Source organism: Panulirus ornatus, chromosome 28, assembly GCF_036320965.1.
Source record: "Panulirus ornatus isolate Po-2019 chromosome 28, ASM3632096v1, whole genome shotgun sequence".
NCBI lineage: Eukaryota > Metazoa > Arthropoda > Malacostraca > Decapoda > Palinuridae > Panulirus > Panulirus ornatus.
The window spans coordinates 15462895-15490557 of record NC_092251.1 but is presented as its reverse complement, the minus strand read 5'-3'; the positions used below and the strand labels follow the sequence as shown (position 1 = coordinate 15490557).

The 27663-nt window shown below is 42.3% G+C and overlaps 1 protein-coding gene across 2 annotated transcripts in view; it reads left to right on the top strand.

The window, feature by feature from the left end:
• Positions 1 to 27663, top strand: part of LOC139757861 (RNA polymerase-associated protein RTF1 homolog) — a 325058-nt gene that overhangs the window by 11090 nt on the left and 286305 nt on the right. For both annotated transcript variants that reach the window (XM_071678765.1, XM_071678766.1), the window contains exons 2-3: positions 10486 to 10662; positions 22328 to 22434. In XM_071678765.1, coding sequence (XP_071534866.1) covers positions 10634 to 10662; positions 22328 to 22434 — 136 coding nt within the window. In that variant the 5' untranslated portion in view covers positions 10486 to 10633. The remainder of the gene's footprint in view (positions 1 to 10485; positions 10663 to 22327; positions 22435 to 27663) is intronic.

The window sequence follows — 27663 nt, the reverse complement described above, 5'->3', positions numbered from 1 at the left end:
CGGTATACCACATCGCTCCAATTCACTCTATTCCTTGCCCTCCTTTCACCCTCCTGCATGTTCAGGCCCCAATCACACAAAATCTTTTTCACTCCATCTTTCCACCTCCAATTTGGTCTCCCTCTTCTCCTCGTTCCCTCCACCTCCGACACATATATCCTCTTGGTCAATCTTTCCTCACTCATTCTCTCCATGTGCCCAAACCACTTCAAAACACCCTCTTCTGCTCTCTCAACCACGCTCTTTTTATTTCCACACATCTCTCTTACCCTTACGTTACTCACTTGATCAAACCACCTCACACCACACATTGTCCTCAAACATCTCATTTCCAGCACATCCATCCTCCTGCGCACAACTCTATCCATAGCCCACGCCTCGCAACCATACAACATTGTTGGAACCACTATTCCTTCAAACATACCCATTTTTGCTTTCAGAGATAATGTTCTCGACTTCCACACATTCTTCAAGGCTCCCAGAATTTTCGCCCCCTCCCCCACCCTATGATCCACTTCCGCTTCCATGGTTCCATCCACTGCCAGATCCACTCCCAGATATCTAAAACACTTCACTTCCTCCAGTTTTTCTCCATTCAAACTCACCTCCCAATTGACTTGACCCTCAACCCTACTGTACCTAATAACCTTGCTCTTATTCACATTTACTCTTAACTTTCTTCTTCCACACACTTTATCAAACTCAGTCACCAGCGAGGTAGCGTTAAGAACAGAGGACTGGGCCTTTGAGGGAATATCCTCACCTGGCCCTCTTCTCTGTTCCTTCTTTTGGAAAAAAAACAAAACAAAAAAAAACTTGCCTTTATTCATTCCTGTCGCCACCCCGCCACACATGAAATGACAACCCCTCCCCCTGATTGCATGCAAAGTAGCGCTAGGAAAAGACAACAAAGGCCACATTCGTTCACACTGTCTCTAGCTGTCGTGTAATGCACCGAAACCACAGCTCCCTTTCCACATCCAGGCCTCGCAAAACTCCATGGTTTACCCCAGACACTTCACATGTCTTGGTTCAATCCATTGACAGCACGTCGACCCCGGTATACCACATCGTTCCAATTCACTCTATTCCTTGCACGCCTTTCACCCTCATGTATGTTCAGGCCCTGATCGCTCAGACTCTTTTTCACTTCATCCTTCCACCTCCAGTTTGGTCTCCCACTTCTTGTTCCCTCCACCTCTGACACATATATCCTCTTTGTCAATCTTTCTTCACTCGTTCTCTCCATGTGACCAAACCATTTCAATACACCCTCTTCTGCTCTCTCAACCACACTCTTTATTACCACACATCTCTCTTACCATTTCATTACATACTACCTATCTGTCCTTTTTTCTCATCTTGGTTATATCCACACACGTTTAGACACCCCAATCTGAGCCTTTGTGGAGGATGAGCGATCCTCACATGACTCCTTCTGTATCCCCTCTTAGAAATTTATATGCAAGGAAGGGGGTTTCCAGCCCATGCTCCCACCCCCATTAGTCGCCATCTATGATACGCAGGGAATTTGTGGGAAGTATTCTTTCTCCCATATCCCCAGCGATTGACAAAGAGGATACATATGTCAGGTGGAGGGAACGAGGAGAAGCGGGAGACCAAATTGGAGGTAGAAGGATGTAGTGAAAAAGGTTTTGAGCGGTCGGGGCCTGAACATACGGGAAGGTGAAAGGCGTGCAAGGAATAAAGTGAATTGGAATGATGTGGTGTACCGGGGTGGACATGCTGTCAATAGATTAAAGCAGGGTGTGTGAAGCGTCTGGGGTAAACCATGGAAAGTTCTGTGGGGCCTGGATGTGGAAAGGGAGGTGTGGTTTCAGTGCATTATTACATGACAGCTAGAGACTGAGTGTGAACGAATGTGGCCTTTGTTGTCTTTTCCTAGTGCTACCTCGCACACATGAGGGGGGGAGGGGGTTGTTATTTCATGTGAATCAGTATAATAGATATATTTTTTATTTATTATATTTGCAACTTTCTCTTGACCTCTTGCCACTCTCTTTTATACGTCTCCCAGTCATTTGCACTACCTCCCTGCAAATATCACCTCTCTTTTCACTAACAATCTTTTATATATATGTAGGGCAGATTTCAACCACAGACAAAAGGCACCATTCAAAACACTCTGGGGTGGCAAAGGTTTTCATGTAGCTCCCTGAGTTTATCTGTAGTAGTAGCACCACACACATGTGAGAGTGCATCAGCAGGAGTATCTTCTTTACCTGGGCAGCACACAATATGGTTTTGGATTTTGCTAGCAGATTTTGGGTCGAACATGAACTTCACACCGAGCTGATCTGTAATAAGCTTAAAGTGATGTCCAACAAGATAGTGTTTCCACTTTCTAAGGGCTTTTACTAAGGCATATGCTTCTTTCTCTTCAGGAGAATGTTTCTGTTCACTATTAGAAAGAGTATGAGAGAAGAATGCTACTGGACGACCATTCTGAGATAGTGTAGCAGTTATAGCATGGCCTGAAGCATCAGTTTCCATAATGAAAGGAGATGTAGGGTCAATAGCTTTTACCACCGAATCCGCAATATCTTTAAGTTCTCAAAAGCTAGTGCTGCATCAGTAGACAGAGTAAATCCATCAGCATTCAAGAGAGGATGGATCTTTTCAGAAAAATTAAGTATCCAACGGGAGTAATGTGCAAGCATCCCCATTGATCTCTGTAAGGAAGCAGTATCCTTAGGGAGTGAAAGGTTTAACATTGAATGAAGGCGCTCTGGGTATGGTCTGATCACTCCCTCTTTTACAAGTACCCAAGAAGAATTATGGCTTATAAAATCACATGTTATCCCTGGGGATAGGGGAGAAAGAATACTTCCCACGTATTCCCTGTGTGTCATAGAAGGCGACTAAAAGAGGAGGGACCGGGGGGCTGGAAATCCTCCCCTCTTGTTTTTTTTTTTTTAATTTTCCAAAAGAAGGAACAGAGAAGGGGGCTAGGTGAGGATATTCCCCCAAAGGCCCAGTCCTCTGTTCTTAATGCTACCTCGCTAATGCGGGAAATGGCAAATAGTTTGAAATATATATATATTATTATTATTTTGCTTTGTTGCTGTCTCCCACGTTTGCGAGGTAGCGCAAGGAAACAGACGAAAGAAATGGCCCAACCCACCCCCATACACATGTATATACATACACGTCCACACACGCAAATATACATACCCATACATCTCAATGTACACATATATGTACACACACAGACAAATACATATATACACATGCACACAATTCACACTGTCTGCCTTTATTCATTTCCATCGCCACCTCGCCACACATGGAATAACATCCCCCTCCCCCCTTATGTGGCGAGGTAATGCTAGGAAAAGACAACAAAGGCCCCATTCGTTCACACTCAGTCTCTAGCTGTCATGCAATAATGCCCGAAACCACAGCTCCCTTTCCACATCCAGGCCCCACAGAACTTTCCATGGTTTACCCCAGACGCTTTACATGCCCTGGTTCAATCCATTGACAGCACGTCGACCCCAGTATACCACATCGATCCAATTCACTCTATTCCTTGCCCGCCTTTCACCCTCCTGAATGTTCAGGCCCCGGTCACTCAAAATCTTTTTCACTCCATCTATCCACCTCCAATTTGTCTCCCACTTCTCCTCGTTCCCTCCACCTCCGACACATATATCCTCTTGGTCAATCTTTCCTCACTCATTCTCTCCATGTGTCCAAACCATTTCAAACCACCCTCTTCTGCTCTCTCAACCACGCTCTTTTTATTTCCACACATCTCTCTTACCCTTACATTACTTACTCGATCAAACCACGTCACACCACATATTGTCCTCAAACATCTCATTTCCAGCACATCCATCCTCCTGTGCACAACTCTATCCATAGCCCACGCCTCGCAACCATACAACATTGTTGGAACCACTATTCCTTCAAACATAGCCATTTTTGCTTTCGGAAATAATGTTCTCGACTTCCACACATTCTTCAAGGCTCCCAGGATTTTCGCCCCCTCCCCCACCCTATGATTCACTTCCGCCTCCATGGTTCTATCTGCTGCCAGATCCACTCCCAGATATCTAAAACACTTTACTTCCTCCAGTTTTCCTCCATTCAAACTTACCTCCCAATTTACTTGACCCTCAACCCTACTGTACCTAATAACCTTGCTCTTATTCACATTTACTCTTAACTTTCTTCTTTCACACACTTTACCAAACTCAGTCACCAGCTTCTGCAGTTTCTCACATGAATCAGCCACCAGTGCTGTATCATCAGCGAACAACAACTGACTCACTTCCCAAGGTCTCTCATCCCCAACAGACTTCAAAATTGGCCCTCTTTCTAAAACTCTTGCATTCACCTCCCTAACAACCTCATCCATAAACAAATTAAACAACCATGGAGACATCACACACCCCTGCTGCAAACCTACATTCACTGAGAACCAATCACTTTCCTCTCTTCCTACACGCACACATGCCTTACATCCTCGATAAAAACTTTTCACTGCTTCTAACAACTTAACTCCCACACCATATATTCTTAGTACCTACCATAGAGCATCTCTATCAACTCTGTCATATGCCTTCTCCAGATCCATGAATGCTACATACAAATCCATTTGCTTTTCTAAGTATTTCTCACATTCTTCAAAGCAAACACCTGATCCACACATCCTCTACCACTTCTGAAACCACACTGCTCTTCCCCAGTCTGATGCTCTGTACATGCCTTCACCCTATCAATCAATACCCTCCCATATAATTTACCAGGACTACTCAACAAACTTATACCTCTGTAATTTGAGCACTCACTCTTATCCCCTTTGCCTTTGTACAATGGCACTATGCACACATTCCGCCAATCCTCAGGCACCTCACTATGAATCATACATACATTAAATAACCTTACCAAACAGTCAACAATACAGTCACCCCCTTTTTTAATAAAGTCCACTGCAATACCATCCAAACCTGCTACCTTGCTGGCTTTCATCTTCCGCCAAGCTTTTACTACCTCTTCTCTGTTTACCAAATCATTTTCCCTAACCCTCTCACTTTGCACACCACCTCGACCAAAACACCCTATATCTGCCACTGTATCATCATACACATTCAACAAACCTTCAAAATACTCGCTCCATCTCCTTCTCACTTCACCACTACTTGTTATCACCTCCCCATTAGCCCCCTTCACTGAAGTTCCCATGTGCTCCCTTGTCTTATGCACTTTATATATATACATATTGTTGACTGGTTGGTAAGGTTATTTAATGTATGTATGACTCATGGTGAGGTGCCTGAGGACTGGCGGAATGCTTGCATAGTGCCATTGTACAAAGGCAAACGGGATAAGAGTGAGTGCTCAAATTACAGAGGTATAACTTTGTTGAGTATTCCTGGGAAATTATATGAGAGGATGAGGGCATGTACAGAGCATCAGATTGGGGAAGAGCAGTGTGGTTTCAGAAGTGGTAGAGGATGTGTGGACTAGGTGTTTGGTTTGAAAAATGTATGTGAGAAATACTTAGAAAAGCAAATGGATTTGTATGTAGCATTTATGGATCTGGAGAAGACATATGATAGAGTTGATAGAGATGCCCTGTGGAATGTATTAAGAATATATGGTGTGGGAGGCAAATTGTTAGAAGCAGTGAAAAGTTTTTATCGAGGATGTAAGGCATGTGTACGTTTAGGAAGAGAGGAAAGTGATTGGTTCTCAGTGAATGTTGGTTTGTGGCAGGGGTGTATGGTGTTTCGATGGTTGTTTAATTTGTTTATGGATGGGGTAGTTAGGAAGGTGAATGCAAGAGTTTTAGAAAGAGGGGCAAGTCTGTTGTGGATGAGAGAGCTTGGTGTAGTGAGTCAGTTGTTGTTCGCTGATGATACAGCGCTGGTGGCTGATTCATGTGAGAAACTGCAGAAGCTGGTGACTAAGTTTGGTAAAGTTTATGAAAGAAGAAAGCTGAGAGTTAATGTGAATAAGAGCAAGGTTATTAGGAACAGTAGGGCTGAGGGACAGTCTATTGGGAGGTAAGTTTGAATGGAGAAAAACTGGAGGAATTGAAGTGTTTTAGATATCTGGGAGTTGATTTGGCAGTGGATGGAAGCGGAAGTGAATCATAGGGTGGGGAAGGGGCGAAAGTTCTGGGAGCGTTGAAAAATGTGTGGGATTCAAGAGTGTTGTCTTGGAGAGAAAAATGGGTATGTTTAAGGGAATAGTGGTTCCAACAATGTTATATGGTTGCAAGGCATGGGCTATAGACAGAGTTGTGCGGAGGATGGTGGATGTGCTGGAAATGAGATGTTTGAGGACAATATGTGATGTGAGGTGTTTTGATCGAGTAAGTAATGAAAGGGTAAGAGAGATGTGTGGTAATAAAAAGAGTGTGGTTGAGAGAGCAGAAGAGGGTGTTTTGAAATGGTTTGGTCACATGGAGAGAATGAGTGAGGAAAGATTGACCAAGAGGATATATGTGTCAGAGGTGGAGGGAACGAGGAGAAGTGCGAGACCAAATTAGAGGTGGAAAGATGGAGTGAAAAAGATTTTGAGTGACTGCGGCCTGACCATGCAGGAGGGTGGAAGGCGTGCAAGAAATAGAGTGAATTGGAACGATCTGGCATACTGGGGCCGACGTGCTGTCAATGGATTGAACCAGGGCATGTAAAGCGTCTCGGGTAAACCATGGAAAGTTTTGTGGGGCCTGGATGTTTAAAGAGACATTAGGATTTTGCAGTAGCAGAGGTCAGGCAACACCACCACGCAAAGGAAAAGCCAGAAAGGCTCGGAAGACTTCACCACTCACACCAACCATCTTGAAACGTCAGCTAGAAGCTAATCCATGTTTTGTCAGCACAAAAATTAAAAGAAAACCCCAAGACTGATTAGTGAAGTGTCAGTAAGGACCATTCATGACGACCTCCACTTCAGCTGCCGTCTCATCTGAGAGAAGTCTTTCCTCACCCTTATGTAGGGGCACCCGAGGATCCAGTTTGCCAAGACATACCTTCAGTGGGATAAGACTGAGTGAAAGCACATGCTATGGAGCGATTAAGCCATGTGTTCCATGACTGGGAACCAAGTTGTTATGTTTATAGCTGTGCCTGGAGTGACCCTCTTGATCACAAATACACTTTCCGTATTGTTAAACACCCTGATTCTCTCATAGATTGGGGATGTTTTTCTTATTATGGAATTGATGACCTTGTCATACTGCCCAGACATCAAATCTTAAATCAGCACAACTACCTCTAGCTACTGATGGGCTATTAACAAAGACTGTTTTCAGAAGTGCCATGCAGACATGTTCATGCAGGATGGTGCTCCTTGCCATATAGCAAAATCTGTGAAGCAGTGGCTCACTGATTATGGAATCCACTTCATCAGTGATTGGCCTGGAAACCCCAGATATTAATCTGAAAGAGAACTTTTGGAGCATCATTAAGTGCCGAATTTCAGGGAAGGATACTTGCAGTGTCCCCAAGCTTGGGTGGTCATTCATGAAGAGCGCCATAATTTGGACCCACAGATTCTCAACAACTTGGCAGAATCGATGTCTTCATGCCTTGAACTTGCATGTGTGTGTTGTAAAAAGTGCACCGAAACTTCAGTGAGAGTTGGTGGATGGAGTAAGTATGGGTCCTGGGTGAGTGCGCCAAGTTTCCACAAGTGGGTCAGCCTCACAGTTACCTCTGTTTTGTGCAGATTTGTGCTACTTGTGCAATTTAGATATATCTGCTATCGTGATTGTTCTGCAACTCAGTGTTTGTGTATGTTAATATGGCATCCAGACATCCAGCAACATTGTCTCCTATCCTGGAACCAACAGTTAAACAGAAAAGAAGTAATGTTCCAAATTTAGTGGATAACATTTTTATTAATCTGCATGTCAATTCCTAATACTGACATGGTAAAAATCTGGTTAAGATATATTTGTGACATTATATCTCACACTTGCATACATCCCATTTTTCTCTAGATGTTTATTGTTTTGCTGTATGTGATATCTCTTTCTGAGAGGTTTTTGCCGAACATAACCCCTGCATAAAGTGAGAGATGGTAACTCTGATGGTCTAAGGCTAGTTGTGTTTAACCACACTTGGGTTTGCTTTTGGATTGATTCATAAGAAAAGGTGTAATTTTTATTGAAACTAAGACAACTGGTTTGTAATTTTCATTGTCAGTCAGTGTATTGTGTAGACTTGATAAGAAGTGCTTCAGTGATATTGAAACCTTTGTTCATTTTGGCACAGGTTGTACCTCTTTAATCTGGCAACCTTGGGACCTAGCCATTGCTGGACCACAGAAAATACTGGAAAACGAAAATTGACCTCTAAGTCATACACAGTTGATGATCTGATCTCATTGTACTCCCATAAAATCTTTACAGAAGTTCCTTTATCTAATTTTTTTCAGTAACTCCACCTTTTCAAGCATAGATAATGATTTATGCTTAAGCTTATTAGCTCAAGCACCATCTTTTGCACCTTTGGGTCCCTTGGATTACATCCTGAAGGCTAAAATGCAGCTGAATATAAGAAATCAACAGGACTGTTAATTAGCTTGGCAGCAGTATAAACAAATTTTGGTGCCTTAGTGCTGCTAACAGAGCCACTCTGGTGGCAGATCCACAAACTAATAACTAATGGCAGCAGATTCAAAATGTTCCGGACCATGGGAGTTGCCAGATTAGAGATGTACAACCTGTATTTGAGACGGTTATGTGTGAGTGGCAGGCTTTGTGTTCTTGGTCTAACACTTTTATGTGGGAATAAATGTAAAGAAGGAAGGTATTAAGGATATATGGTGTGGGAGGCAAGTTGTTAGAAGCAGTGAAAAGTTTTTATCGAGGATGTAAGGCATGTGTACGTGTAGGAAGAGAGGAAAGTGATTGGTTCTCAGTGAATGTAGCTTTGCGGCAGGGGTGTGTGATGTCTCCATGGTTGTTTAATTTATTTATGGATGGGGTTGTTAGGGAGGTGAATGCAAGAGTTTTGGAAAGAGGGGCAAGTATGAAGTCTGTTGTGGATGAGAGAGCTTGGGAAGTGAGTCAGTTGTTGTTCGCTGATGATACAGCGCTGGTGGCTGATTCATGTGAGAAACTGCAGAAGCTGGTGACTGAGTTTGGTAAAGTGTATGAAAGAAGAAAGTTAAGAGTAAATGTGAATAAGAGCAAGGTTATTAGGTACAGTAGGGTTGAGGGTCAAGTAAATTGGGAGGTAAGTTTGAATGGAGAAAAACTGGAGGAAGTAAAGTGTTTTAGATATCTGGGAGTGGATCTGGCAGCGGATGGAACCATGGAATCGGAAGTGGATCATTGGGTGGGGGAGGGGAGAAAATCCTGGGAGCCTTGAAGAATGTGTGGAAGTCGAGAACATTATCTCGGAAAGCAAAAATGGGTATGTTTGAAGGAATAGTGGTTCCAACAATGATGTATGGTTGCGAGGCGTGGGCTATGGATAGAGTTGTGCGCAGGAGGATGGATGTGCTGGAAATGAGATGTTTGAGGACAATGTGTGGTGTGAGGTGGTTTGATCGAGTAAGTAACGTAAGGGTAAGAGAGATGTGTGGAAATAAAAAGAGCGTGGTTGAGAGAGCAAAAGAGGGTGTTTTGAAATGGTTATGTCACATGGAGAGAATGAGTGAGGAAAGATTGACCAAGAGGATATATATGTCAGAGGTGGAGGGAACGAGGAGAAGTGGGAGACCAAATTGGAGGTGGAAGGATGGAGTGAAAAAGATTTTGTGTGATCGGGGCCTGAACATGCAGGAGGGTGAAAGGAGGATAAGGAATAGAGTGAATTGGATCGATGTGGTATATCGGGGTTGACGTGCTGTCAGTGGATTGAATCAGGGCATGTGAAGCGTCTGGGGTAAACCATGGAAAGCTGTATAGGTATGTATATTTGCGTGTGTGGACATGTATGTATATACATGTGTATGGGGGTGGGTTGGGCCATTTCCTTCATCTGTTTCCTTGCGCTACCTCGCAAACGCGGGAGACAGCGACAAAGCAAAAAAAAAAAAAAAAAAAATGTAAAGATAAAATAAGAATTTTAGTTCTTCTTCTTGCATACTTTCAGTGTTCAGGTTGGTATGAACTTTTGTTTTCTTTCATTATTGTTTGCTGCTTCTGGTGTGAGTGAGATTGCATTAGGAATAGACAAAGAAAATGCCTCATTCACTCTCATGCACTCTGTAACTGTCTCATGTAATGCAACAAAATTGCAGCCCCCTATCCACATCCAGGTTCCACACACCTTTCTGTGGTTCCCCCAGACTGTTTCACTTACCCTTGTTCATCCATTGACAGCACTTTTCCCATAGTATACCAAATTACCCCAGCTTACTCTATCCTTTACTTGCCTGTTGCCCTCCTGCATGTTTAAGGAAGGTAACTTGATATGACCTTATTTGAAGAATAAATTTGGTAGTAGCCATGGTATATAATACCTAAGATAAATGCTTTTATTTTTGTTTTAGGAGTTATTGGCTTTGGCAAAGAAGAAGAAAAAGCGTTCTGGAAGTGAGTCATCCGGTGGTTCATCTCCTAAACAGAAAGCTACAGTTCCTCGACCAAAAGTTGCATCAGAATCTGATTCGGAGACCAGCGATTCTGACTCTGACTGGGATGCTCCAAAGGGCAGAAAAAAGAAAATGGTGAGATCTTTCTTCTTTGTGTTTTTGAAGGTAGACTTGTTTGTAAAACATATTTCACAATTTGATGACACATACAGTTTTATTGAACACATCTTAACACACCCTAAGTCAGTATTGTTTATTCTAAGAACTTAAGTAAAATAATACTTCTTCAGGTTACTGTAAATAAACCAACAGAAAATTGAAAATGGTAGCAAATGGAACCATGTTTGTCAAAGATGTGCTTTCAGGTGGACAACTACTTGTTATCACCTCCCCATTAGCCCTCTTCACTGAAGTTCCCATTTGTTCCCTTGTCTTACGCACTTTATTTACCTCCTTCCAAAACATCTTTTTATTCTCCCTAAAATTTAATGATACTCTCTCACCCCAACTCTCATTTGCTCTCTTTTTCACCTCTAGCACCTTTCTCTTGACCTCCTGCCTCTTTCTTTTATACATCTCCCACTCATTTGCATTATTTCCCTGTAAAAATCGTCCAAATGCCTCTCTCTTCTCTTTCACTAATAATCTTACTTCTTCATCCCACCACTCTACCCTTTCTAATCTGCCCACCTCCCTCGTTTCTCATGCCACAAGCATCTTTTGCGCAAGCCATCACTGCTTTCCTAAATACATCCCATTCCTTCCCCACTCCCCTTACGTCCTTTGTTCTCACCTTTTTCCATTCTGTACTCAGTCTCTCCTGGTACTTTCTCACACAAGTCTCCTTCCCAAGCTCACTTACTCTCACCACTCTCTTCACCCCAACATTCTCCCTTCTTTTCTGAAAACCCCTACAAATCTTCACCTTTGCCTCCATAAGATAATGATCAGACATCCCTCCAGTTGCACCTCTCAGCACATTAACATCCAAAAGTCTCTCTTTCGCACGCCTATCAATTAACATGTAATCCAATAACGCTCTCTGGCCATCTCTCCTACTTACATACGTATACTTATGTATATCTCTCTTTTTAAACCAGGTATTCCCAATCACCAGTCCTTTTTCAGCACATAAATCTACAAGCTCTTCACCATTTCCATTTACAACACTGAACACCCCATGTATACCAATTATTCCCTCAACTGCCACATTACTCACCTTTGCATTCAAATTACCCATCACTATAACGTGGTCTCTTGCATCAAAACTACTAACACATTCATTCAGCTGCTCCCAAAACACTTGCCTCTCATGATCTTTCTTCTCATGCCCAGGTGCATTTGCACCAATAATCACCCATCTCTCTCCATCAACTTTCGGTTTTACCCATATCAATCTAGAGTTTACTTTCTTACACTCTATCACATACTCCCACCACTCCTGTTTCAGGAGTAGTGCTACTCCTTCCCTTGCTCTTGTCCTCTCACTAACCCCTGACTTTACTCCCAAGACATACCCAAACCACTCTTCCCCTTTACCCTTGAGCTTGTATACATATAATGTATACATATATATACACTCACAGACATATACATATATGCACATGTACATAATTCATACTGTCTGCCTTTATTTATTCCCATCTCCACCTCGCCACACATGGAATAACAACCCCCCCCCTTGTGTGCGAGATAGCGCTAGGAAAAGACAACAAAGGCCCCATTCGTTCACATTCAGTCTCTAGCTGTCATGTAATAATACACCGAAACCACAGCTCCCTTTCCACATCCAGGCCCCACAGAACTTTCCATGGTTTACCCCAGATTCTTCACATGCCCTGGTTCAATCCATTGACAGCACATCGACCTCGGTCTACCACATCGTTCCAATTCACTCTATTCCTTGCACGCCTTTCACCCTCCTGCATGTTCAGGCCCCGATCACTCAAAATCTTTTTCACTCCATCTTTACACCTCCAATTTGGTCTCCCACTTCTCCTCGTTCCCTCCACCTCTGACACATATATCCTCTTGGTCAATCTTTCCTCACTTATTCTCTCCATGTGACCAGACCATTTCAAAACACCCTCTTTTGCTCTCTTAACCACACTCTTTTTATTTCCACTTTTTATTTCCACACCTCTCTCTTACCCTTACATTACTTACTCGATCAAACCACCTCACACAACATATTGTTCTCAAACATCTCGTTTCCAGCACATCCACCCTCCTGCGCACTACTGTATCCATAGCCCACGCCTCGCAACCATACAACATTGTTGGAACCACTATTCCTTCAAACATATCCATTTTTGCATTCCGAGATAATGTTCTTGACTTCCAAACATTCTTCAAGGCTCCCAGAATTTTCGCCCCCTCCCCCACCCTATGATTCACTTCCGCTTCCATGGTTCCATCCGCTGCCAGATCCACTCCCAGATATCTAAAACACTTCACTTCCTCCAGTTTTTCTCCATTCAAACTTACTTCCCAATTGACTTGACCCTCAACCCTAGTGTACCTAAGGAGTCACGCGGGGAGTGCTCATCCCCTTCGAAGGTTCATATTGGGGTGTCAAAATGTGTGTGGATGCAACCAAGATGAGAAAAAAGGAAAGATAGGTAGTATGTTTGAGGAAAGGAACCTGGATGTTTTGGCTCTGAGTGAAACGAAGCTCAAGGGTAAAGGGGAAGAGTGGTTTGGGAATGTCTTGGGAGTAAAGGCAGGGGTTAGTGAGAGGGCAAGAGCAAGGGAAGGAGTAGCACTACTCCTGAAACAGGAGTGGTTGGAGTATGTGATAGAGTGTAAGAAAGTAAGCTCTAGATTGATATGGGTAAAACTGAAAGTTGGTGGAGAGAGATGGGTGATTATTGGCGCATATTTACCTGGGCATGAGAAGAAAGATCATGAGAGGCAAGTGTTTTGGGAGCAGCTGAATGAGTGTGGTAGTGGTTTTGATGCACAAGACCAGGTTATAGTGATGGGTGATTTGAATGCAAAGGTGAGTAATGTGGCAGTTGAGGGAATAATTGTTATACATGGGGTGTTCAGGGTTGTGAATGGAAATGGTGAAGAGCTTGTAGATTTATGTGCTGAAAAAGGACTGGTGATTGGGAATACCTTGTTTAAAAAGCGAGATATACATAAGTATGCGTATGTAAGTAGGAGAGATGGCCAGAGTGCGTTATTGGATTACGTGTTAATTGATAGGCATGTGAAAGAGAGACTTTTGGATGTTAATGTGCTGAGAGGTGCAACTGGAGGGAGGTCTGATCATTATCTTGTGGAGGTGAAGGTGAAGATTTGTAGGGGTTTTCAGAAAAGAAGAGAGAATGTTGGGGTGAAGAGAGTGGTGAGAGTAAGTGAGCTTGGGAAGGAGACGTGTGAGAAAGTACCAGGAGAGACTAAGTACAGAATGGAAAAAGGTGAGAACTAAGGAGGTAAGGGGAGTGGGGGAGGAATGGAATGTACTTAGGGAAGCAGTGATGGCTTGCGCAAAAGATGCTTGTGGCATGAGAAGCGTGGGAGATGGGTTGATTAGAAAGGGTAGTGAGTGGTGGGATGACGAAGTAAGACTATTAGTGAAAGAGAAGAGAGAGGCATTTGGACAATTTTTGGAGGGAAAAATGCAAATGAGTGGGAAATGTATAAAAGAAAGAGGCAGGAGGTCAAAAGAAAGGTGCAATAGGTGAAAAAGAGTGCAAATGAGAGTTGGGGTGAGAGAGTATCATTAAATTTTAGGGAGAATAAAAGGATGTTTTGGAAGGAGGTAAATAAAGTGCGTAAGACAAGGGAGCATATGGGAACTTCAGTGAAGGGGGCTAATGGGGATAACAAGTAGTGGTGATGTGAGAAGGAGATGGAGTGAGTATTTTGAAGGTTTGTTGAATGTGTTTGATGTTAGAGTGGCAGATATAGGGTGTTTTGGTCGAGGTGGTGTGCAAAGTGAGAGGGTTAGGGAAAATGATTTGGTAAACAGAGAAGAGGTAGTAAAAGCTTTGCGGAAGATGAAAGCCGGCAAGGCAGCAGGTTTGGATGGTATTGCAGTGGAATTCATTAAAAAAGGGGGTGACTGTATTGTTGACTGGTTGGTAAGGTTATTTAATGTATGTATGATTCATGGTGAGGTGCCTGAGGATTGGCGGAATGCGTGCATAGTGCCATTGTATAAAGGCAAAGGGGATAAGAGTGATTGCTCAAATTACAGAGGTATAAGTTTGTTGAGTATTCCTGGTAAATTATATGGGAGGGTATTGATTGAGGGGGTGAAGGCATGTACAGAGCATCAGATTGGGGAAGAGCAGTGTGGTTTCAGAAGTGGTAGAGGATGTGTGGATCAGGTGTTTGCTTTGAAGAATGTATTTGAGAAATACTTAGAGAAACAAATGGATTTGTATGTAGCATTTATGGATCTGGAGAAGGCATATGATAGAGTTGATAGAGATGCTCTGTGGAAGGTACTAAGAATATATGGTGTGGGAGGCAAGTTGTTAGAAGCAGTGAAAAGTTTTTATCGAAGATGTAAGGCATGTGTACATGTAGGAAGAGAGGAAAGTGATTGGTTCTCAGTGAATGTAGGTTTGCGGCAGGGGTGTGTGATGTCTCCATGATTGTTTAATTTGTTTATGGATGGGGTTGTTAGGGAGGTGAATGCAAGAGTTTTGGAAAGAGGGGCAAGTATGAAGTCTGTTGTGGATGAGAGAGCTTGGGAAGTGAGTCAGTTGTTGTTCGCTGATGATACAGCGCTGGTGGCTGATTCATGTAAGAAACTGCAGAAGCTGGTGACTGAGTTTGGTAAAGTGTGTGAAAGAAGAAAGTTAAGAGTAATTTGAATAAGAGCAAGGTTATTAGGTACAGTAGGGTTGAGGGTCAAGTCAATTGGAAGGTAAGTTTGAATGGAGAAAAACTGGAGGAAGTAAAGTGTTTTAGATATCTGGGAGTGGATTTGGCAGCGGATGGAACCATGGGAGCGGAAGTGAATCATAGGGTGGGGGAGGTGGCGAAAATCCTGGGAGCCTTGAAGAATGTGTGGAAGTCGAGAACATTATCTCGGAAAGCAAAAATGGGTATGTTTGAAGGAATAGTGGTCCCAACAATGTTGTATGGTTGCGAGGCATGGACTATGGATAGAATTGTGCGCAGGAGGGTGGATGTGCTGGAAATGAGATGTTTGAGGACAATATGTGGTGTGAGGTGGTTTGATCGAGTAAGTAATGTAAGGGTAATAGAGATGTGTGGAAATAATAAGAGCATGGTTGAGAGAGCAGAAGAAGGTATTTTGAAATGGATTGGTGACCTGGAGAGAATGAGTGAGGAAAGATATGTCCAAGAGGATTTATGTGTTGGAGGTGGAGGGAACGAGGAGAAGTGGGAGACCAAATTTTAGGTGGAAAGATGGAGTGAAAAAGATTTTGAGTGATTGGGGCCTGAACATGCAGGAGATGTATGGGTATGTATATTTGCGTGTGGGGACGTGTATGTATATACATGTGTATGGGGGTGGGTTGGGCCATTTCTTTCGTCTGTTTCCTTGCGCTACCTCGCAAATGTGGGAGACAGCGACAAAGGAAAATAAATAAATAAATATGAATATGCAGGAGGGTGAAAGGAGGGCAAGGAATAGAGTGAATTGGATCGATGTGGTATACCGGGGTTGACGTGATGTCAGTGGATTGAATCAGGGCATGTGAAGCGTCTGGGGTAAACCATGGAAAGCTGTGTAGGTATGTATATTTGCGTGTGTGGACGTATGTATATACATGTGTATGGGGGTGGGTTGGGCCATTTCTTTTGTCTGTTTCCTTGCGCTACCTCGCAAACGCGTGAGACAGCGACAAAGCAAAAAAAAAAAAAATTTGTTTATTTTGCTTTGTCGCTGTCTCCCACGTTAGCGAGGTAGTGCAGGGATACAGACAAAAGAATGGCCCAACCCGCCCACATACACATGTATATACATACACGTCCAAAAACGCAAATATACATACCTATACATCTCAATGCACATATATGTACACACACACAGACATATACATATATACACATGTACATAATTCATACTGTCTGCCCTTATTTATTCCCATCGCCACCTCGCCACACATGGAATAACAACCCCCTCCCCCCTCATGTGTGCGAGGTAGTGCTAGGAAAAGACAACAAAGGCCCCATTCGTTCACACTCAGTCTCTAGCTGTCATGTAATAATGCACCGAAACCACAGCTCCCTTTCCACATCCAGGCTCCACAGAACTTTCCATGCTTTACCCCAGACGCTTTACATGCCCTGGTTCAATCCATTGACAGCACGTCGACCCTGGTTTACCACATCGTTCCAATTCACTCTATTCCTTGCACGCGTTTCACCCTCCTGCATGTTCAGGCCCTGATCACTCAAAATCTTTTTCACTCCATCTTTCCACCTCCAATTTGGTCTCTCACTTCTCCTCGTTCCCTCCACCTCTGACACGTATATCCTCTTGGTCAATCTTTCCTCACTCATTCTCTCCATGTGACCAAACCATTTCAAAACACCCTCTTCTGCACTCTCAACCACACTCTTTTTATTACCACACATCTCTCTTACCCTATTATTACTTACTCGATCAAACCACCTCACACCACATATTGTTCTCAAACATCTGATTTCCAGCACATCCACCCTCCTGCGCACAACTCTATCCATAGCCCACGCCTCGTAACCATACAACATTGTTGGAACCACTATTCCTTGAAACATACCCATTAATGTTCTCGACTTCCACACATTCTTCAAGGCTCCCAGAATTTTCGCCCCCTCCCCCACCCTATGATTCACTTCCGCTTCCCTGGCTCCATCCGCTGCCAAATCCACTCCTAGATATCTAAAACATTTCACTTTCAAACTTACCTCCCAATTGACTTGACCCTCAACCCTACTGTACCTAATAACCTTGCTCTTGTTCACATTTACTCTCAACTTTCTTCTTTCACACGCTTTACCAAACTCAGTCACCAGCTTCTGCAGTTTCTCACATGAATCAGCCACCAGCGCTGTATCATCAGCGAACAACAACTGACTCACTTCCCAAGCTCTCTCAACCACAACAGACTGCATACTTGCCCCTCTTTCCAAAACTCTTGCATTCACCTCCCTAACAACCCCATCCATAAACAAATTAAATAACCATGGAGACATCACACACCCCTGCCGCAAACCAACATTCACTGAGAACCAGTGACTTTCCTCTCTTCCTACACATACACATGCCTTACATCCTCGATGTAAAACTTTTCACTGCTTCTAACAACTTGCCTTCTGCACCATATATTCTTAATACCTTCCACAGAGCATCGGTATTAGCTCTTATCATATGCCTTCTCCAGATCCATAAATGCTACATACAAATCCATATGCTTTTCTAAGTATTTCTCACATACATTCCTCAAAGCAAACACCTGATCCACACATCCTCTACCACTTCTGAAACCACACTGCTCTTCCCCAATCTGATGCTCTGTACATGCCTTACCCTCTCAATCAATATCCTCCCATATAATTTCACAGGAATACTCAGCAAACTTATAACTCTGTAATTTAATGCGTGATCAAGTATATTCCCATGAGTCTACTGGGAAATGATACACGATAAGTTCCCAAGTGCACTTTCCTGTAATAATCACTTCATCAGGTGAGATACAGGAAAGAAATATGTCAATTGATGTACAATGAAGAGACGTAGCTAGGATGCCATTTGGTAAACAAGTGACTGTCCAAGAGAGACAACGAGCGTATCATAATCTTATGTGGACCAGAAGGGGAATATTTTACAATTTTTATGAACAGTAAAGCTATCCAATTTGTATAGACCTTTACTGTTATGAAGGTTATAATTCTTTGTGTATTTAATGATAGAAGATTCAGTGATATTCCTTGTGGTACTGGGCATAGAGTTAATAACTGAGATGGCATTACTTCAGTCAGTACAGTGATCATAGTTTTCAACATGATTAAACAAGGCATTTGATTCTTTTCCTGTTGTTATGCTTTATTTTTGTTGCTTCAGTCTAACAGAAAGATCCTTACCAGTCTGCCCAACATAACACTTATCACAAATTCCACATGGCACTTTATAGATGCATCCATGAGAATTTTCTGGTGAGTTCCTGATTAAGATATTCTTTATAGTATTTTTGTTGCTGAAGGTAACATTTACATTAAAGGATTTAAGCAATGTGGGAAGTAAAGGAAAATTATCATTGAAAGGGAGAACTAAAAGATTCTTGGTGTCAATAGGAGGTTTGGGCTCAACTCTATAAAGTGATTTCTTTGCTAACTTAAGGGATTTATCAATGAAAGATCTAGGGTACTTTGAATTGGATCCAAGTTGAAGAACCCTAGATCTTTCATTGATAAATCCCTCAAGTTAGCAGAGAAGTCAGTTTATAGAGTTGAACCCAAACCTCCCATTGACACCAAGAATCTTTTAGTTCTCCTTTTTAATAATAATGGGTATGCAGAGATGTGCTTGATGTCTGTTCCTGATGATTTGGGATGAGCATGGTAGTTGGAGTGTTGTCCTGATGGAAGGTCCACTGAGAAAAGAGTTGGTTGCGAAAGCAGCAGCTGTGGCGTCCTCCTCCTTTGCAGTCATGACACAAGGATGCCCACCCTGGGGCAGATCCTTGGTGGCACCTGTTAGTTCGTGGCACCGTATCTACCTCGCTACAGTGAATCTTGCAACACCAGTCCAGCGAGCCACCTCTGCAAAAGTACTTAAACCTAGTTGGTGGAGGGCAATAATGCTTCCTTGCAGTTCACTTCGTGTTTCAGCTTTGATATTTCTGTGGATGAGTATGGTATGGGTGCATGTAGCAGCTGCAACATTGTCTTCAAATAACTTTTTGAACCCTGCACAATGTTAGAATCTTTCACCCACCGTCAGTCTATATTGGGTAATGACTGCAATTTTAGTGACTGTTTTACATTACTTGTGCCTTTTCCCTCCCTGATACCTGCAGATGAATGCATTTATAATGACGACTTTAGTGATGTTATACCATACTAACACTCATACAGCAAATCACTAACCACTGCAGCCACTTAACATGCAGGATATTCCTGGCAGAATAGTACTATGACTATTCTCAGTTATCAGCTTGGTGCCATATTCATGTATCCATTACTGTTTACATATTAAGACATGGAAAAGAGTGTTGATAAGAGCTGTACTTGATACCTGAACGTGATTGGCATGCTTTCTCTAACCAATTATGTGGCGGTGTTTAGCATCACGAAGTTTTCTCATATACACAAGCTTCTGACATACCTACTCACTTTGTGGTTTTCAGCTACCATTTTCACTGTCACATTGTCATCATTGATGACAGTGGTTCTGTAATGTCAGTTACTCTATTATGGAGTTATGATATGATGTGCTAAGCCGTTTGAAGCCCACATAATGACTCTAGGCTCTGGTACTAACCCAACCGATACATCACCATGTCTGCAGGTTTTGCTCACATTCTATTCCATTGACCCATGGGTGGCCGATACTTTTTTTGATGACTGTGCATAGTCATGCTTGCTCATCTTCATCCATTTCTGGTGCCACCCTGCCGCATAGAAAACGGATGAAGAAAGGCCACATCTGCTCACACTCCTTCACTGGCTGTCATGTGTAATACTTCTAAACCACAGTTCCCTATCCATGTCCAGGCCTCACAGACCTTTCCATGGTTTACCCTGGACATTTCACATGCCCTAGCTTAGTTCATTGACAGTACATTGACCCCAGTATACCACATCATTCCAGTTCACTCTATTCTGTGCACTCCTTTCACCCTCCTGCAGGTTCAGGCCCCAGTTGCTCAAAATCTTTTTTACTCCATCCTTCCACCTCCCATTTGGTCTCCTGCTTCTTCTTGTTCCCTTCACCTCTGATGCATATATCCTCTTTGTCACAGAAGGCACCTAAAGGGGTTGGGAGCAGGGAGCTGGAAATCTTCCTCTTCTAATGTTTAAGTTTTTGAATGATGACACTGAAGGAGCCAAGCAGGGAATGCTCATCCTTCCTGAAGGCTTGGGTTTGGATGTCTAAATGTGTGTAGTTTTAATTTTAATAAGAGAGAAGAGATGAAATATGGCAGTGTGGTTGCAGTAATCAGGAAGTCAGCCATGTCCTTCAGCTAGGATCACAGATTAAGTTTGGTGATATGTTTTGTTTTTGGCACAGTAAATGCAGAGTAGGGTTAGAGTAAATGTTGGAAGTCTTTAGTTCAGAAGTTATATTATGCCAAGATGGCTTTTGTGATATGTTGAATTGATATTTGTTATGTTGAAAGGATGGATGGTGTTGGGAGAAAAAATAAGTTTGTGTGGAGAAGTGAGTCACAGAGTGGGGGAGAGGGTGAAGGTTTGTGGGAGTAAGGAAGAATGTGTAGAAGGAGAAAGCATTATCTCAGAGAGCAAAAATGGGTATTTTTGAAGGAAAAGTAGTTCCAGAAATGTTATGTGGTTGTGAGGCATGGGCTATAGATAGGGTTGTATGGAGGAGGGTGGATGTGTTGGAAATGAAATGCTTGAGGACAGTATGTGGTGTGGGATGGTTTGATCGAGTAAGTAATGTAAGGGTAAAAGAGATGTTTGGAAATAAAAAGAGTATGGTTGAGAGAGCAGAAGGCATGCTGAAATGGTTTAGACATATGGAGAGAATGAGTGAGAATAGATTGACAAAGAGGAGATATGTGTCAGAGGTGGAGGGAATGAGGAGGAGCGTGAGACCAAATTGGAGGTGGAAGAGTGGAATGAAAAAGATTTTGAGCAATCTGGGTTGAACATACAGGATGGTGAGAGGCATGCAAGAAATAGAGTGAATTGGAACGATGCGGTATACTGGGGTTGACGTGCTGTCAATGGACTGAACCAGGGCATGTGAAGCATCTGGGGTAAACCATGGAAAGGTCTGTGGGGCCTGGATGTGGATAGGGAGCTGTGGTTTCGGTGCATTACACATGACAGCTAGAGACTTGAGCGTGAACGAATGTGGCCTCCTCGTCTGTATTCTTGGCGCTACCTCACTGGAGCTGGGGATAGTGTTGCAGTTTTCTCTGTTCTTGGCGCTACCTCGCTGTCGCGGGAAATGGCGAATAGTATGAAAAAAAAAAAAAAATTTGTATGTGAGTGGATGGGCCATTCTTCGTCTGTTTCCTGGCGCTACCTGACTGATGTGGGAAACAGTGATTATGTCTAATAATGAAAATAGAAAATATGTCTGATGGAATGGAGCTAATGATTGGGTTGGGGGATAGTTGTTTTGGTGTTTGATGGGTTATTTCAGTATGAGTATGTTTTTTCACTGTGTCATTTGCTTAGGCTAATGGGATAACTGAGTGTATGTGGCTGAAGAAATACTAGGGTAAGTTTTTTAATTTTTCATGAAGGTTGTTTGATGGTTATGAAGTGGCTTGAATGGAATGGGGTTGATGCTGTTGTATGGAATTTGATGCAAGGTATGTTAAGGTCAGTGTCTGATGGAAGTATTTTTGTTTTGTTGTGCAGAACTTGAATTTTTTTTGTTTGTTTCCTTAACAATTAATGATAATTCTCAATGCTCTTGTGTTTTGTGGTGTTTACTTTTGTTCCATTTGCTTTTGAAAGCATAGGTGACCAGTCAGGTGAGGCATGATTGAGAGTGATGTGAATATATTGGTAGTAAAAGATAATGAGGATATATTTGTACATTGATTAGTTGTGTATTACAAGTTTCTGAGCCAGCTCAGAAAGCTTAGTAGTCACTAATAAACTAATAAAGAATTTCAATTTGAAGGGTAAAGCAGCTGGAAAGAACAAGAATAAAAGGGCAGTTGTTCGCTCGGGACAGTGATTCTGATGAGAGTCGACCTGTGAGAGGTAGTGGTTCAGAGCCAGAGGAAGGTGAGTGTTTACTGATTATATTGTTCATGTGTTAGTTTATCCACTGGCTTCCTACCATATCACAGACTTTATTGATAGTTGATTTGACATTTTCTTTTTACTGCAGTCTGTTCCATGAGCATAAGAGATTTTCTTGGAAAATCAGCATGTGGTCCTTCTAAAGCTCATTTTCTTTGGTAAGGAAGTGTAGGCCTTCCCTACCCTTCACTGTCCTTTCAGCCAAGGTTGCAGCAACTCACTCATTTTAATCCTGCATGTGGCTAATCATGGACCACCAGAGAGATGACATCATTGACCATCTCCTCCTGGTCACTGAACGACTCAGAATTCTCATGGAGCTAATGAGACATCCACTACCAAACCAGCTTTTCAAGCAGTCATTATCTTGTTTCTATCATATAGTTATTATTCACCTTAATTGAAGAAAATTGTATGTGTGCTTGGTCAGAGGTGTAGGATACTTACATATACTATATGTATTAATTTTTGATCATATAACCCCAGGACCCCTTTTGTAGGGCTTTTGCTCCTTCAATGCTTTACTCCAGTAAGGAAAATGATAGATTTCTTTGGAATGAGAAGTTCCACAGTGCTTTGCTCATTTTCATGTAATGATAATGAAATAACCTTGCCCAAGATAACTTAGACTTGCATTGTAACAATAAATATATGTGATCATTGTTTTCCATGTTAGCAAGGTAGCACCAAGAATAGATGAAGAAACGCTATGTTTTGTATGTTTGATAATTATGTGCTGTGCACTGAAAACACACCTCCCTATCCCAGCCAGGTCTTACAGACCTTTCCATGGTTTTCTCTGCTATTTCACATTCCCTAATTCAGTCCAGTTACAGCACATTGACCCCTGTACACCACATCACTATTTCTCATTGACCCCTGTACACCACATCACTATTTCTCATCCTTGCTTTTCATCCTTGTTCATGTTCAGGCCCTGATCACTTAAAATCTTTTTCAGTCCATCCTTTTATATCCAAATTGATTTTCCTCTTGTTCCTTCCACTTCAAACACATTTATTGTCTTTGTCAACTACTCCACACTCATTTTCTCCATATGTCCACACCATTTCAGCAAGCTCCTTTCATTACTCTCAACCACACTCTTTATTACCACACCTCTCTTATTTTCATTACATACTAGATCAAACCACCTCCCGCCATATACTTTCCTCAAGTATTTCATTTCCATCTCATTTACCCTCCTCTACACATCCTCATCTGTTGCCCATGCCTCTCATCCACACAACATTGCAGGGATTACTGTATCTTCAAACTTGTATATATCTCTACCATCCAAGATAACAACTCTTTCCACACATACTTCATGCCTACTCATCCTCATCTGTTGTCCATGCCTCTCATCCATTCTCATCCATAAACATTGCAGGGATTACCGTACCTTCAAAGTTGTATATTTCCGCTATCCAAGATAACAGCTGCTCTTTCCACACATACTTCATGCCTACTCATCCTCATCTGTTGCCCATGCCTCTCATCCATACAACATTGCAGGAATTACTGTACCTTCAAACTTGTATATTTCTGCCATCCAAGATAACACCCGCTCTTTTCACACATACGTCAGTGCTCCTAGAACCTTCAGCCCCTCGCCCATGTTATGACTCACTTTTACTTCCATGGTTTCCACTTTTTGCCATGTCCACTCCCAGGTATCTGAAACACTTCACTTCCTCCAAATTTTTTCCATTCAATCCCATACCCCAACTAACCTGTCCCTCTACCCTGCCAAATCTAATAACCATGCTTTTATTCACATTTGCTCTCAACTTCCTGTTATACACTTCCAGACTCTGTCACCAACTTATGCAGTTCTCACTCGAATCGGCCACCAGTGCTGAGTAATCAGCAAACACTAACTGACTCACATCCCAAGCTGTATCACCTCCTACTGACTCTTTCCAAGAATTTTGCATTACCTTCTTACTCACTCTGTCCATAAAGAAATTAAACAGCCTTGGTGACGTTACACACCCTTGCTGCAGACCAGCACTTTCTCTGGAACAACTCACTCCTCTCTCATCCCCCTTGCACACATGCCTTACAGCCTTGATAGAAACTTTTCACTGCTTCTAGCAGCTTTCCTCCCACACCATATATTCTTAAGACATTCTGCAAGGCAACTATGTCAGTCTTAGGTACTTTCTCCAGATCCATATATGCCATACACAAACCCTTATTTTTCTATTAGTATTTCTCATGCATATTCTTTAAAGGAAACACCTGATCCACATATCCTCTACCACTTCTGAAACCACATTATTCTCCCCAATTTGATGCTTTGTATATGTTTCAACCCTCTCAATCACCACCCTCCCATACAACTTACGTGATACACTCTATCTGTTTATCTGTCGGTTTTTCTGATGCCTGTTTCCTCTGGGAACTCCTATCAAGGGGTGGCCATGGCAAAAGTCTCCACTTATCCCTATCCTTACATGCCTTCCTTGCATACACCATTCCACACATTCTTTGACAGTTTCTCCCCCTCCAGTATTCCTCCACCCTAGTTGCCCATGTCACAGGTGGTCTTCCTTTCACACCACACCAACCTCTTTAATTGTGCTATCATACATTCTCCTTGTAAACTCCCAGTCTTGCATTCTTTCCACATGCCCAAACCACTTCAAAATATTTTGTTTCTACCATGTTACTATTCATTCCTTTGCATTTCCTGCCATACCACATCTCTCATATACCCCTTCATTTCTTTCTTCATTCCATGTAGTCACACCACATACTCTTCTCAAATAGCTCATTTCCACAGCCTGGATTCTTGACCACTGTGACTCATTCCATGCCCATGTCTTGGCTGCATAGGTCAGGGTTGGGAGGACTATGCTGTTGCTTAATTCTTTCTTCACTTCCACACTTACATCTGTACCTCTCATTATTCTGATGAGTGACCGAATGACTCTTTTACCCTGTACTGCTCTCTCCCTTATCTCTCCTTCCATATCACCAGACTTACCTAAGACAGTTCTTAGTTACTTGATTTTTCACACTTCCTCCAGTCTTTCTCCCCCCATATCCAAAGCACAATTTAGTACACTTTTTCCTTTTACTCTATGATTTTACAAAATTTATACCTTCATTCTGTTTCCATTCAAACACCTTTACTTTTGCTTACATTTACATTTGATCGCCTATGCCTGCATACATCATAAAACACACTTACAACCTTCTACAACTCCTCTTTGCTCAGCAAACAACATAGTATCATCTGCAAATAGGCATGCCACTATCCCTCAAATCTCACTGCCCCACTCCATCTCTGCACTCCTTTTTCCTAGTGTTGCTTTCATCTTTCTTATCACTCCATCCATATATATGTTAAAAAGCCATGGTGACATCACATAGCCCTGCTTCACACCTGCATGTATCCCAAAACTTTCGCTCAACTCTCCATCCACTCTTTTTATTTATTTATTTTATTTTGCTTTGTCGCTGTCTCCCGCGTTTGTGAGGTAGCGCAAGGAAACAGATGAAAGAAATGGCCCAACCCACCCCCATACACAGTGTACACACACACATGCCCACACACGCAAATATACATACCTATACATCTCAATATACACATATATATACACACACAGACACATACATATATACCCATGCACACAGTTCACACTGTCTGCCCCTATTCATTCCCATTGCCACCTAGCCATACATTGAATACACATGGAATACACTCTTACACATGTATTTGCTCCTCTATAGAAAGCTTCCATAACATCCAACAGTTGGCCCCCTACCATCCATATATCCTTAACACATCCCATAAAGAATTCCACTCAACTTGGTCATACTTTCTCCAGATCCATAAAAGCTGCATACAACTTCTTAGCTTATGCTAAATACTTTTCCACGGTCATCTTACAGCAGATATCTGATCCACACATTCCTTAAACCCCCTTTCTCTTCACTTTTTCTACATTCAGTCCCTTCCATCATGGGCACTGTAGCAGTAATCCAATTACAGATGATTATCGAAGTTAATTGTTATCGGACTATTAATGGAAGTTAATAGTACAGTAGGTACAGTAGGGGTGAGGGTCAAGTCAATTGGGAGGTGAGTTTGAATGGAGAAAAACTGGAGGAAGTGAAGTGTTTTAGATATCTGGGAGTGGATCTGTCAGCGGATGGAACCATGGAAGCGGAAGTGGATCATAGGGTGGGGGAGGGGGCGAAAATTTTGGGAGCCTTGAAAAATGTGTGGAAGTCGAGAACATTATCTCGGAAAGCAAAAATGGGTATGTTTGAGGGAATAGTGGTTCCAACAATGTTGTATGGTTGCGAGGCGTGGGCTATGGATAGAGATGTGCGCAGGAGGATGGATGTGCTGGAAATGAGATGTTTGAGGACAATGTGTGGTGTGAGGTGGTTTGATCGAGTAAGTAACGTAAGGGTGAGAGAGATGTGTGGAAATAAAAAGAGCGTGGTTGAGAGAGCAGAAGAGGGTGTTTTGAAATGGTTTGGGCACATGGAGAGAATGAGTGAGGAGAGATTGACCAAGAGGATATATGTGTCGGAGGTGGAGGGAACGAGGAGAAGAGGGAGACCAAATTGGAGGTGGAAAGATGGAGTGAAAAAGATTTTGTGTGATCGGGGCCTGAACATGCAGGAGGGTGAAAGGAGGGCAAGAAATAGAGTGAATTGGAGTCATGTGGTATACAGGGGTTGACGTGCTGTCAGTGGATTGAAGCAAGGCATGTGAAGCGTCTGGGGTAAACCATGGAAAGCTGTGTAGGTATGTATATTTGCGTGTGTGGACGTGTGTATATACATGTGTATGGGGGGGGGGTTGGGCCATTTCTTTCGTCTGTTTCCTTGCGCTACCTCGCAAACGCGGGAGACAGCGACAAAGTATAAAAAAAAAAAAAAAAAAAAAAAAAAAACTTCCATTATTGTTATCGGACCAGTTAACTTCTGATAACTTGATTTTTCAGTTCAATGATGTCCATTAATTTTTTGTCTGATAAGATTTTTATTGTTTTACGTTTTCTGTTTAGGTTCTTCAGTATAATTGTTATTCTTTGTTAATTCTATTTCTTTTATTAGGAAAGTTGAAACTATAATTTCTTATATATTGATATACTTTGTTTTTCATTCTATTTGTTGTAATTTATATGCATATATGATAATATGTCACATGTAACATGAATAAAATGCATAGCTGATATATATTGG